Source organism: Lemur catta, chromosome 2, assembly GCF_020740605.2.
Source record: "Lemur catta isolate mLemCat1 chromosome 2, mLemCat1.pri, whole genome shotgun sequence".
Classification (NCBI taxonomy): Eukaryota; Metazoa; Chordata; class Mammalia; order Primates; family Lemuridae; genus Lemur; species Lemur catta.
The window spans coordinates 98,788,530-98,803,616 of NC_059129.1; the positions used below are offsets into that span (position 1 = coordinate 98,788,530).

Below are 15,087 nucleotides of genomic sequence, written 5' to 3' on the forward strand. Positions count from 1 at the left end.
TCTTTTCAGTCATGAGAAGTCACACCTCATTTTGTGAAAAAAGTGTGAAGTCTTCACTTACCATCACTTTTTCCATCCTGCTGGGGGTATGAGTTGTAGAACATTCCCTTCCCATCATGGGTCCAGGCCATACAGCTGAACTTGACTCTTTCAAGCACATCTGGAAGCTCTTTGGCACCATCAACTTTCATGAACTTGATCGTCACCCAGTCTGAGCCACTGGCACTCAGACCATAGGCAAAGTATTCCCCATCTTCACTGAACGCATAACCTATGGGACACAGGAGCACTCATCAAATGATGAACACGGAAATACAACTCATGGCCTTGCCCACCGCCCTCTATGCTGTCTGACAAAGCTGTCATAACTAACATGTAGGTAGGATGTGCTAAAAGAAGCAACAGGAACTGGTAGTGGGGAATCCTGGGGGCTTAGCCCACATCTTACAGGAATTAACCTTATGACCTTGGACAAGCTTCCTAATCTCTCTAGGTCTTAGTTTCTTCATCTGTAAAATGAAGTACTAGATTATATGCCTGTCAGATGCTTCCATCTTGAATTTTTTTTTTTTTTTTAATTTAAGACAGAGTCTTGCTTTGTGGCCCTGGCTAGAGTGTAGCGGTGTCATCATAGCTGACTGAAACCTCAAACTCCTGGGCTCAAGTGATCCTCCTGCCTCAGCCTCCTGAAGGGTTGGGACTACAAGTGCGCACCACTATGCCTGGCTAATTTTTCTATTTTTGTAGAGATGAGGTCTCACACTTGCTCAGGCTGGTCTCGAACTCCTGACCTCAAGCGATCCTCCTGCCTTGGCCTCCCAGAGTGCTAGCATTTTGAAATTTTTATAATTCAATAGGCAGTTCAGTTGAAAGCAGAGCTCATCTGGGACTTTCAGCATATTTTATTTATACTGTAAAGGGAATAAGAGGAAAAAAGAAACTGCTTTTAGAGTAATGACTGAATTATGACACATACCATATAATAGAACTCAATTGTAGCCATTAGGTAATTTTTGGGATGGATTCCAAACTATCTGAAATCCCTGTTTGTAACCTCATTTTCAGGGCATTACTGGCGCTCAAGGATTACAGTCCCACATCTGACCATCACAGGCCCAGGTAAATAAAGCCTGAGGGTTTGCAACGAAGGCTCACAGCGTGCACATTCCAAAAGCAATCATAAAAAAGAAAAGCAACGCTGTCTACAGACTGTTATGCCATGTCCAATTACTTAGAGCCTGGACAGAATGTTCTTATCACCTGGAATATTTCTTGACAAACACTTACATGTTTTATATTTGCTTTTATAATTTTGAAGTATGTACAGCATTTGAGCATTCGATACCACACCTCCTATCAAAGACTCTGACACCAGAGAGTTCCTCTTAGGTTGCTTGCTAAACATTTACTGGGGATTGAGAATTGTAAGAAGCTCAACTATTATGAGAGGTTTTCTAGTATTTTATGGGGAATTTCAATTAATGGGAAATTAGTTTAAAACTTTGCAAAACCTACTCATTAATCACTTGAAAACCTATAAAGTATCCAGGCTCATATGTACATAAATGCAGAAAAGAGTCTAAAAGGTGATGAGGAGAAAAAAGATAGTCACCTTTTATTCTACATAGCACTGTAGTTTTGGAATTATTTATATATAATTAGAAAAATTTCAGGAAAAATTTAAATAAAACATCTGATTTGAAGTATATGTTTTAAAAATCATATACTATCAAAATGAATCTGAATGTTTATTAATATTGTAACTTTCCCATAATACCCTTCTCAAACAACTCGATGACTGACATAGGTCTCAAGCTTAATTTACTTTCTCATCTATCAGGACCTTGTACATGGCAAATAGTCCATAAAAATGTCACGACTGGCAGAATGCATCATTGGGGTGAGAGGTAAGACTGTTACAATGAAGTCCTTCTGGATGGGTTCCAAGATAGATCTTTGTGAAAATTAAATTCCTATGCAGGATACGTTACTTCAGCAGAACCAGTGTATTAAATGCATTTTAAAACTATAGGCTCAGATTCATGAAAGAACACTGTTATTAAGCTGGCTGGCATCAATACTTTAATTCTTTCAATACTGATTTGATAAAAGATCATTTATATACACAGCCTATTTGGAGAGAGGGGAGGGTGGATCACTAAATGACAGACTCATGGTTAGAAATGCTTGTATAAAAGTGTCTTTGCACAGATTTGATGGAACAGGGCTCTATAACTCCCATCTTATCGATTACAAAGGAATTCAGTGTTCCTATTTCTCAACTCTAGAGGGCCAAATCCACTCCTCCTGTGCTTTCTCTACAAAAGTAGATGATATCATAGGGGAATGCCAAGCCAACTTCATTTAGGATGCCATCAAGAGATAATTATCAGAGTATACAATTATTAAACCATAGAACTAGACAACAACCTACTTCCTTACCCTAGAACTCTGCTTATGGCACAAACCTGGGGTAATCTTCTCTATGGCCCATGGAGGAGATTATTTTAGGGGGCAGAGTTATGTAGAAAGTTTGCAGCACCTGCAGGCAAAACTTATTCATCTCCAGGGGACAAGGTACCAAGTTGTCCAATTTCTACAAGACTGTTATTTTTTTACTTTTAATTTTAGCATATTGACAATTAACCAGTTTTTTTTTTTTTTCTGAGACAGTGTCTCATTCTATCACCCCAGCTGGAGTAGAGGGGCATCATCATAGCTGACTGCAACCTCAAACGGCTGAAGCGATTCTCCTGTCTCAGCCTCCCAAGTAGCTACGACTACAGGCACATGCCACCAGGTCTACTAATTTTTCTATTTTTTGTAGAGATGAGGTCTCATTCTTGCTCAAGCTGGTCTTGTACTCCTGGCCTCAAGCAATCCTCCCGCCTCGGCCTCTCAGAGGGCTAGGATTATGGGCATGAGCCACCGTGTCCGGTCCAATTAACCAGATTTTAAAACTCTGACCACTTCCTCCTACAAGAGGGAAACAGGTCTAATAAATATTCTTGCCTGTTTAATATTTATAGTTGGAACATTCTTTGTACAGCTTAAATTTCTCATAGAAGAGAATTTATTTTTTCTAATCACAGATAGGTCTCAGGGATGTTACAGGAAACGATGACGATAATTCAAGATCCCAGAAGGCCTAGAAGCTAATTTGGGTCCAGTGTGAACTATTTTCCAGTTCTGTCTCATGCCATCAGAGTGGAAAAGAGGAACGTGTTCATGTGTTCTAAATATACATGTGTGCAAAAATTAGCTTTCCTGATATTGCGTGTGCAATCTGTTCTACAATATGGTCCACACCCTGCCTGGTATTTCAGAGGTGGGGCAACTGCACTAACTTCAGAGCTGCAAGTGAGGGCCTTGGACTCTCACAGGCCTGGTTGCATAGCACTCACCTCGGAGTGCCACTGTGCCATCATCGGAGAGTATGTTGGGGTCCAGGAACACTCTGGCTTCGCCCTCTAAGGAATCCTGTACATATAATACTCGTTGGTTCTGCAAACCCGTATTGTAAAAATAAAAATACCTGGGGGACAGAGGTGGTCTTCATTTAGCTGTGGAGTTTTCTATTTGTGGAGTAAAACCAAATGCATATAAACAAAAGCCAAAACAAAACCAAAAACATACAAAGGTACAACGGCAATCAGGCCATCACAGTGACATGGAGACTAGGGTGAAAGGTCCCACCATCTCCCTGCATCTACAGCTTGTTACCTGAATTGCTTTCTGTATTGAAGTAATTGATTGGAATTCTGCACTTAGCTAAGTAAAGACAAAGACTATTTTATTCGTTAAAATTAAAACTGATATTCAAAGAAAGCGGTAACTTTTTCTTTTAAATGAAGAATAAAACAGATCTTCTAAAATAAAATTCTGGTTCTCTTCCCTAGCCAGGCTGCTAGGGTGGGGAGCTCGGCACACTTTTTCCGTAAAGGGCAAGACAGCAAACATTTCAGGCTTTGTGGGCCATACAGTCTGTTGCTATACTGCTTGACTCTGTAGCTGTAGCACAAAAGCAAATGGGCACAGCTGTGTTCCAATGAGACTTTATTTATAAAAACAGGTGGCAGGCAGGCTTTGGCATTCAGACTCTACTTTGCTGATCTCTGTGGAAGGGTAGAGGAGGGCCAAAGAAGTTCTAAAGTAAATTTGTGATGGTGGCTCCAAAGAGATTTAAAAAAAGAACAAGAGAGTACGTTTAAGTGGATGTTAAGGGGAGAAAAACAAGACAGGTGAATTCACAGATGCCACCTCCTGCCCATTTCATCATTCCTGGATGGAAGAAATGCATACAATGAAATGCTTTCAAGTAATAGACATCAAAGATAATTAATTTTGGAGGCAAACAAACCTCCATTGCTGTTTATGAATCATCCTATTTTGCCAATTACTAGCCATAAGACAATAATGATTTCCCATAATCTAGATTTCTTCATATAGAATATCTCTACTAAATTTCTTAACCATTATTTTAAGAATTTGGACAATACCTAATAGATCAAAAAATATTATTCTCTTATTCAAGCACACAAATTAATTCCTTTTAAAATGAATTAATTTTATAAACTGATAAGTTCGTTAGAATTTGTATTCTATAATTTCAGAAAGCAGTCACTTGAAAGTAAAAAGAAAATTCAATGAAAGCAACGTCACATACCGTTTTCCTTTCTTGAAGTGGCAACTGTACTTGGGATAGTCATACAGTTCAGTCATTCTCTCCTTGTATAAACCTCTGATAGGACACTGCTCCAGAAATGGCACAGTAATTTTGTTCTGGGCCTCCACGAAAGCCTGTGGAGAAATTAAAATGGCAAAAACAAGTTCAATGTAAAATTTTCCATGTGGAATGTTATCCACTAATATGGAACAGTAAAAGCACATTTTCCTCTCAGCTGGTGCCTCATCTCTCTCTCACTCCCAGCCTCACTTACCTCCTTACTCGTCTTCCTATCTGCAGAGCTCCTGCACAGTGGCTGATTTATTATCAATAAATAATAATGAATGCTTATAGGGCAAGTATCAACTCACAATAATTCTATGGAAAAGGTTCTTTTCGTAGGCCAACTTTACAGATGGGGAAACTGAGGCTCAGAGTGATTAAAAAGCTGCCCAACATCATAGAGCAAGTGGCAGAGCTGGCTCGAGAATCTGCTCTTGAACACACTCTACCGCAGCTCAAGTCGTGCACTGTCCATAACCTACCCTGACACAGTGCCAAGGTTGCAGGCTTCTTAGTCAGGAGCTGGAGATCCCAAGAGATGTCAGAGTTCAAGAGATAAAGTTAGAGGTACCCACGTCCTACTTGATCAATTTTGAGCAATTTTGTTTTTGACTTACTAAGACCTACCACCATGTGAATTTCAATCGGAGAGCTTTGCTAAAATTTGCAACAAAAGAACATCAAAAAAAATTAGAAATGAGTAGCATTGAATAAGAACATCAACAACACTGGTTTATAAGCAGGGCAAGAGATGCTGGCTGCAAAGGGAGGGAAAAGGCCTGTTTTTACAAAACATCAGCTGTACCTAAGCACACCTCATTTCTAACTACTCAGAAAGTTTATAATACTATAAAAACTTGGCCTCAACAATTCATATTTGCCTATTACTAAGAAATAAAACAAGAATAATTATATCAGTTTTCAATTCAATAGAAGGTTTCATCAGGTGTCTGTACATAGGTGAATCATTAGGGAAAAACTTCAGGACATTAAGAACATAATATATATATATATATATTTTTTTTTTTTTTTTTGAGTCAGAGTCTTGCTCTGTTGCCCGGGCTAGAGTGAGTGCCGTGGCATCAGCCTAGCTCACAGCAACCTCAAACTCCTGGGCTTAAGCAATCCTCCTGCCTCAGCCTCCCGAGTAGCTGGGACTACAGGCATGTGCCACCATGCTCGGCTAATTTTTTCTATATATATATATATTTTAGTTGGCCAGATAATTTCTTTCTATTTTTAGTAGAGACGGGGTCTTACTCTTGCTCAGGCTGGTGTCGAACTCCTGATCCCGAGCGATCCACCCGCCTCGGCCTCCCAGAGTGCTAGGATTACAGGCGTGAGCCACCGCGCCCGGCCCCAAGAACATAATATATTTTGAATGGCAGACAAAAATGCATTATGATCAGTGTCTACTTCTAACCTCAAAATGGTCTTTAAATGGGCAAATATGCTTTGAGCTCCCTGAGACAAACCACCAATCCCACTCTGGAGAACCATGATTTTGTGCTGAGAGAAGCTGTTTCAAAACTCATTGATGTTTATGAGGTGCTTGAAAACAGGAGAGAAAGGGTGTCAAGTATGAATACAGTAATTAACATTTTTGCAAGAGAACCAATTCAAGAAAAATAAAACTGGTATGGGTCACATTTCTTATCTCATTCAAACAGAAAATAAAATTTATTGAGTCCCACAGAAATACCATTCCAACCATCACTAGGGATTGGCAAACTTTGCCCTGGTCTGCTTTCCCAAGGTCCTCGAGCTAAGAATAGTTTTTATATTTTTAAAGAGTTGGTAGCGGGGAGGGACCAACAGAGACCTATGTGGCTTGCAATATCTAAAATGTTAACGTTTACTATGTGGCCCTTTACAGAAAGGTTTGCTGACCCCACTCTGGCTCATTAAAGAGCATCAGGGAGGAAATTGGCTTTTGTTTTTTAGTTACAAAATCGATGCATTATCTGAGAAGCCACTCAGGGTGTCTAAGAGCATGACCTCGTTTTATGGCGGGAGGAAACACCTTGCCTGCTTTACAGATAAGGAAACAGGGCACGTGGTATGAAAGTTGCCCGGTCAGGGTCATGTGATGAATAAGCACTATCACTTAGCGACTGATGCTGGATGCAGAGATGAAGCAGATCCACCTGGGGGACAAGGGAGGTACAATCTGGGCCTCCTGTGATTTTCTCCTACTTGGACCAGGCTGGGCAGGGCAGACACATTAGGGAGCTGTGCGTACACATGGATTTAACAAGAACCTAGTGTGTGTTAGCACTGATCCTGGAGTTGTGGATGGATGGGTGACCAGTCCAAGATAAAATCCCCATCACCAGGGAGCTCATATTCTCAAATACGACACACAAAAATAAGCCAGAGCATTGCAGAGTGGTTGGTTCTAAGGACAGGCCCACGGGGTGGTCAGTGGAGCAGTGCTGCTACTCTGAGTATTATCTACAGATCGGTGGTGCTGGTTCCCTCACTGTTTGCTACCAGCCCATGACGAGGTTAAGTACACAAACCAAGAGTGAGTGTTGAAAACCTTGACAGCAATTTGACACTGCTGCGGCATCTTCGCTATATTTTACAAAAACCCTCAATCCACAATGGTTTGGAAAATAACAAATCAGTCATTGACCACAGAGCTTGGAAACACTGGGAAAGAGGGCACTGAAGCAGAGTGGTCAGGAAAGCCCTTCTGAGGAGGTCTCGAACTGAGGTCTGAGAGGGAGCAGCCCCGCGTGGGGAGGACAGAACGGTCCAGGCAGAGGACGCAGCAGGTGCAGGGCCCTGGCAGGGGGAAGAGCTCGGCAGGCATGAAGAAGAGTAAGGAGGTGAGCGGGGCTGGAGGCGAGCGGGGCTGGGAGTGAGGGAGAAAAGAGGCACCAGCTGAGGCTGGAGAACCACTGCTGGGCAGATAGGACCTTTCAATCTTGATCAAAGTGTGAACAAGCCATGATTGGGTAAGGAGACAGTTAGATAACCTGGTTTGTCCTTTACAAAGATTACTCAGCTTTAGGTGAAGAGACTCTAGGGAAGGAAAAGTGGAGACAGCAAGGCGGGTCAGGAGGCTGTGGCAGTGGCTGGGGGGAGAAGGGAGGCCAGGAGGAATGGCTGGTCGCCAAAAGGGGCAGGAACAACCACTGTAATGGTAGCAGAGACAGAGAAACGGGCACAGTGCACATTAGTCTGCAGTTTTGATGGCTGTTTCCCAGGAAGGCCTCGCCAGAACATTCTAACCTAAGTAGTAAGAACCCTATGTAGGGCTCCCTATGTTGAGAACCCAGCTGAGGGTCTTGGCTGGCCCCTGCCCTTCTACTGGGGGATCTTCTGAGGAAGGCACTCTGAAGACCTCATTTCCCTGATCTCTCTGACTTGTTTTGGGCTTAGGCTGCAGTTAGGCCCATGGTAGGTCCAAGGGTTATGAGCTGCTCAACAGATTGCTCAGTTCATTTTCCTTGAAAAGGAAGAACTGTATTCCCCAACTGTTTCTCTATTTTGCTTTGCTTATTTTACATGTCTCATGGTAGAATCACAACTACTGCAACAGAATTCAGCTCACCCTAAAGCAGATATATCCTAAGCAGAAAAGCAGTTGGCTTTTCTCTTATAAAAATTTAAAAAATTTTATGCCAGGCATAATAATGCCATCAAATAATTCTCGGATTAGTATATCCAATTTTGTTTGTCACCTCCCACCCACAAATGTTAGCCAATTACTTTAAATAGAGCAATATTTAAGGACTGTGCTCATCCAAGTCAAATATCTAGATGCGAAACCAAACAATGTCTAAATTCCTAAAAGTTTCAAGTTCTTTTATAACACACATCTTCATAACTTGGGCAAGTCCTTTTCATGAGGGTGGTAGAAATGCCAGTAATATTTGATATTTTAACCAAGAAAATACCTTCTTGGCCATTTATGTATTTAAAGTTCTGGTTTCTTGGTCTAAAAATTAGAAGAAATTTGGGGGAGAGAGAGAAAAAAGTAAGGATAAAGAAAAAAAATGGAAGAATTACAAGATGATAAGTTAGTAGAGTGAGGGGAATACGAATTCTTTGTTCCTCAAGGAGTTTCGGCATCCACAGTCACACTCCAGGATTTATTAAAATAACTGACATGAAAGCCCATTAATAAAACATACAGCTGAGCCTCTAAAGAGGACCAACAGTTTAGATTTTACAGCTACTGATGAATCTAAACACATTTTTCCAGAAAAGACTAGCTGCTTAAAACTAAGACATCCTACCCATATCTCATTTGCCTTGACTATTAGAAAGCTTAAAAGCAAAGCAAGGTTTCATTTATGCAAGATCATTAAGTTCTAGAGATCTGCTTTGCAACATTGTGCCTAAATTTAACAATACTATATAAAAAAAGTAAAGCTACCTGGCAAAGGGTGGCTCATTTTGGGAGCCTACTGTGTTCAGAAAGAATTTTTTCAAATTGTCTTCACATGTACTGTATTTTAATATACAAAATTCTCAAGTCCTACAAAATAAGCCAGACACAGAAAGACAGATATCTTGTGATCTCACCTATATGTGTTATTTAAAAGAGTCGAACTCACAGAGACAAAAAGTACAATGGTTACCAGAGGACTGAAGAGATATTGGCCAAAGGACACAAAATTTCAGTTAGACAGAAAGAATAAGTTCAAGAGATCTACTGAGCAACATGGTGACTACAATTAATTGTACACTTGAAAACTGCTAATATATATTGCAGGGGAGGGAGGCAAGATGGCAGACGAGAAAAACCACCAGCCAGAGTCTCCTCACAAGAAACATAGATTTTAGATGAAAGTGAAAAAAAAAAACAGGCAGACAAACATAGAACAGATGGATGTTGGAAGGAAAGGTGCCTGAAACCTGCATGGGAAGAAGTTACGAACAGAACTGGAAGGAGAAAGGCACGGGCAGGGTCTAAACCCCGAGAGGCCTGGAGACCAGAGACAAGGGGAGGTGGAGCGGTCAGATTTCCCTCCCTTGCTTCTCAGAATGCTGGTGGGCTCCTGAGCTGCTGGAGAGACCTGCCAACACCAGCCCAGAGACAGCTGCCACCTGTGAGCGGTGGGCCTCTTGTGGACAGGGCACCAGGCTCCCAGCTCCCTCGGGGCACCTCCTGCCCCACAGACCCAAGCCCATTGGCAGGTGCCATACTGCTTCACTCTCCCCTTCCCCAGCCCTACCTGCGGCTGCCGAGAGAGACAATTTAGCCACCACCCAGAGCCATCTGCAGGGAATTGGACCTTTCCTTTTGGGGCCCTGCAGTGGACTGAGGGGTACTCAGACTGTCAGCTCCCTACCCGCTGGCCCTTCCAGGTGCTGCTTGCCTGGTGACTCCAGCAGAGTGGGGCAAATCCCCAGGCAGAGAGACACTGATCCAGCTTGGGCACGATGTGGGTGACTTGAGACCAGCACTCTTCTCCTTGGCAGGGTCAGGGATTGATTTCCCAGCCGGGGAACAGGCCTACGGGCCAGACACCATTGCCCGGGGGCACAGAAGGGATATTTGTGAACTAGTCTATGGAGGTGTGTGTGCCTTCAGGGGCAGATCAGAGTGGGTCCTAGCAGCACCATGCTTAAGGGGCAACCCTCTACCCGTGGGAGGGACACGCTCCCAGCTCAGGCTGTGATCCTGGGCAGGGAACTTCCTGGCTCCATCACAGCCAGAGGAGATTCGCTGGCTTGAGGTCCTGTCTTCTGGCAGAAGCCTAACGGCACAATAGGGGAGGGTGGAAAGGAGCGAGGCCTGCACCAGATGGCAGGTCTTGGACAGCCCCACCTCCACATGCAGATTTTTTGGCTGAGTAGGGCCATTTTAGCCCCTCCCTGGCAGCTTTGCCCAGAAGCAGAGAACAGACCTTTGACCCCTGCTAATAGCAGGTGTGGTGCTTGAGGGCAGGCTCACCCAACCCAGCCCTGTCCAGCCTCACTCCCTGACCTGCCCCAGCTGAGGTGGAGAATAAGGACACACCTGCAAGTCCCAGGGCCCCCACCACCACCTGAGGCACTAGAGTGCCTGTCCAGTGGAAACAGAGATGCTTATGGGACCCAAAAGCAACACTGCAGCTTGCTCCTCCCAGCAAGTGCCACCTACTGACAGGGAGGTCAATTTACACACCCATTTACTGCATTTACTGACTCATACAGGGTGTGGTTGAATCTCAGCCACAAACACCACCTATTGGCTCGGAGACTAAATTGGCAGTGTCATTATCTAAAGGAAAATCTAAAGGTAAGAAGCAACAGTTGCTCCACATGGGAAGGAATCAGCAAAAGAACTCTGGAAGTATAAAGAATTACACTGAAAGCACACCCCCAAAGGTGAACACCAGCTCTCTAGCAATGGATATCAACCAAATTCAGAACACTAAAATAAATAACTCAATAATATGCAAGAGAAAATGGATACCCAACACAAAGAAACCACAAAAAAATCCACGACTTTGAAAAACATTCATCATTAAATTGAAATATTAAAAGAAAATCAAACAGAACTTCTGGAAATGAAGAATTTATTCAAGGAATTACAAAATACAGTGCAAAGCCTCAAGAATAGGGTAGATCAAACAGAAGAAAGAATCTCAGGGATTGAAGATAACACCTTTCCATTAAATAAGTCAGATGCAGAGATAGAGCAGAGAAATAAAAGAACAAAGCCTATAAGAAATGTGGGGATTATGTGAAGAGGCCTAACATGAGAATTATAGGCATCCCTGAGGGTGAAGAAGAAAATACACAAGGGTTGGATAAACTATTTGAGGATATAATGGAGGAAAATATCCCAGGCCTTGCTAAAAACCTAGATATCCAGGTACAAGAAGCTAAGTACTCCTGGGAAATTCACCGCAAAAGGAAGACACCATGACACATAGTCATCAGAATAGCCAAAACAAGCACAAAAGAGGCCCTTCTATCAGCTGTAAGGTGAAAGAAGCAGGTAACTTACAAAGGAAAACCCATCAGACTAACTGTGGACTTTTCAACTGAGACCTTGCAAGCCAGAAGAGACTGGGGCCCCATTCTCACTCTTCTCAAACAGAATAATGCCCAGCCTACAATCCTGCACCCTGCAAAACTAAGTTTCTTATATGAAGGAGAAATAAAGACCTTCTCAGACAATCAAAGACTGAGGGAATTAATCAAGACAAGAACTGCCCTCCAGGAAGTACTCAGAGCAGTGTTACACACGGATCAGCACAATAAGCACTCACCCATGTAAAATGATCCAAGCTAAAGGTCAAAGGCCATATACTGCAATGGCTCAAGAGAGAAAACAAAGCAACAAAGTTAAACTCAACAGGATGAACAGAAATGTGTCCAACTTATCAATTCTTTCAATAAATGTAAATGGCTTGAACTGCCCACTAAAGAAACATAGGTTGGTTGAATGGATAAATATACACAAGCCAAGTCTCTGCTGTCTTCACAAAACACATCTAACCCACAAGGATACATTCAGACTCAAAATGAAGGGATGGAAAACAATATTTCATGCAAATGAAAGACAAAAGAAAGCTGGCATAGCAGTTCTGATTTCAGATAACTTAGTCTTCAAACCAACAAAAGTAATGAAAGACAAAGATGGTCACTACATAATGGTTAAGGGTACAATTCAACAAGACATAACAATTTTAAATATTCATGCACCTAACTCAGGTACACCCAGATTCATAAAGCAAATCCTACTTGATCTAAACAAAATGATAAACAGCAATGCCATAATAGCCAGAGACTTCAACAACCCCTCTGACAGAACAGGACAGATCCTCCTAACAGAAAATAAACTAAGAAACAATGGATGTAAACAGAACTCTAGAACAAATGGGCCTAACAGACACTTACAGAACATTCTACTCAAAAAACTACTGAATATACATTTTTCTCATCAGCTCATGGGACATTCTCTTAAGATTGACCATATCTGAGGCCACAAAGCATGTCTCAACAAATTAAAAAAATAGAAATTATACTATGCATCTTCTCAGACCACAGTGGAGTAAAATTAGAAATCAACTCCAACAGAAACTCTCATCTCTACATAAAGTCATGGAAACTACAACCTCCTGCTGAACGATTATTGCATTAAGGAGGAAATTAAGATGGAAATCAAAAGATTCTTTGAACTAAATGACAAAGGAGACACAAGTTATCAAAATCTGTGAGACACAGTTATAACAGTCCTGAGAGGAAAATTTATATACATAAATGCCTACATCCAAAAGACAGAAAGATCACAAATCAACAATCTAATGAATTGTCTCAAAACTTGGAAAAGGATGATCTAACCAGCCTCAAACCCAGCAGAAGAAAAGAAATAACAAAGATTAGAACATAACTAAATGAAATTGATAATGAAAAACTATATGGAAGATTAATAAAACAAAAAGTTGGTTGTTTGAAAAAATAAACAAAATTGACATACCTCTTGCTAGATTAACCAGAAGCAGAAAAGAAAGGACTCTAATAAGCTCCATCAGGAATAAAAAAGGAGAAATTACAACTGATACCATGCAAATACAAAATATCGTCTATGAATACTATAAAAACCTCTACGCACATAAACTGGAAAATGTGGAGGAAATGGAGAAATTCTTAGAAACACAGCCTCCCTAGGCTCAATCAGGAAGAAATAGAATTCCTCAACAGACAAGTATCAACTACTGAAATTGAAGCAGCAATAAAAAAACCTTTCTAAAAAGAAAAGTTCCACACCAGATGGTTCACACCCGAATTTTACCAGATCTGCAAAGAAGAACTGACAATGCCTATCCTGCAGAAATTATTCCACAACATTATGAAGGAAGGAATCCTCCCCAACATGTTTTATGAAGCCAACATCACCCTTATACCAAAACCAGGAAAACGACACAACAAAAAAAGGAAACTAGAGACTAATATCCCTTATGAATATAGATGCAAAAATTCTCAAAAAAATCCTAGCTTATCAAAAAAATAATCCATCATGAACAAGTGGGCTTCATCCCAGAGATGCAAGAATGGCTCAATATACACAAATCTATAAATGTAATTCACCACATAAACAGAAGCAAAAACAAAGACCATATCATCCTCTCAATAGATGCAGAAAAAGCATTAGACAAAATTTAGCACCCTTTTATGATAAGAACACTTAACAAAATAGGTATAGGCAGGACTTACCTAAAAATGATAAAAGCCATATATGACAAACCCACAGCCAACATCATACTGAACAGGGAAAAACTGAAAACATTCTTATGTAGAACCAGAACCAGACAAGGTTGCCCTCTATCACCGAATCTATTCAGCATAGTGCTGGAAGTCCTAGCCTGAGCAAACAGACAAGAGAAGGAAATCAAGGGCATCCAAATGGGGGCAGAAGAGGTTAAACTATTACTCTTTGCTTACTATGTAATCTTATATCTAGAAAACCCCAAAGATTCTGCCGTGAGACTACTGGAATTGATAAACAAATTCAGCAAAGTCTCAGGTTACAAAATCAATGTACAGAATCAGTAGCATTCCTATACATCAACAACAGTCAAACTGAGAACCAAATCAAAGACTCAGTATCCTTCACAATAGCAACAAAGAAAATAAAATACCTTGGAATTTATTTAACTAAGGAGTTAAAAGACCTCTACAGGGAGAACTACAAAACACTGAATAAGAAAAGAGCAGAGGATGTAAACAGGTGGAAAACTATATCACGCTCATGGGTCGGCAGAATCAACATTGTTAAAATGTCTATACTAATCAAAGTGATCTACAGATTCAAGGCAATCCCTATTAAAACACTAACATCATTTTTCTCAGATCAGAAAAAATAATTCTACACTTTGTAAGGAACCAGAGAAGACCCTGTATAGCAAAAGCAATCTTAAGCAAAAGGAACAAATTAGGAGACATCAATTTACCAGATTTCAAACTATACTACGAGGCTATAGTAACTAAAACAGCATGGTACTGGGACAAGAACAGAGACATATACCAATGGAACAGAACTGAGAACTCAGATATAAAACCATCCTCATATACCCATCTAATCTTTGACAAAGCAGAGAAAAACATACACTAGGGAAAAGAATCCTTATTCAATAAATGGTGCTGGGAAAATTGGATAGTCACATGTAGAAGACTAAAACAGGATCCACACCTTTCACCTCTCACCAAAACCAATTCATGGTGGATAACAGACTTAAACCTAAGGCAGGAAACTATAAGAATTCAGAAAAAAATGTTGGAAAAACTCAGACATTGGCCTAGGCAAAGCATTTATAAAGAAGACCCCAAAGGCAATCACAGCAACAACAAAAATAAATAAATGGGACCTGATCAAATTAAAAAGCTTCTGCACAGTCAAGGAAACT

The 15,087-nt window shown here is 41.0% G+C and overlaps 1 protein-coding gene across 2 annotated transcripts in view; it reads right to left on the minus strand.

Moving 5' to 3' along the window:
- Window positions 1-15,087, minus strand: part of LOC123633112 (prolyl endopeptidase) — a 136,632-nt gene that overhangs the window by 94,446 nt on the left and 27,099 nt on the right. Inside the window, exons 3-5 of one of the 2 annotated variants that reach the window (XM_045544099.1) lie at window positions 4,667-4,800; window positions 3,405-3,535; window positions 62-271 (exon numbers count right to left, since the gene is read on the minus strand). In XM_045544099.1, the coding sequence (XP_045400055.1) occupies window positions 62-271; window positions 3,405-3,535; window positions 4,667-4,800 (475 nt within the window). Of the gene's footprint in view, window positions 1-61; window positions 272-3,404; window positions 3,536-4,666; window positions 4,801-15,087 lie in introns of those variants that run through there. The other variant, XM_045544100.1, reaches the window with a different exon arrangement.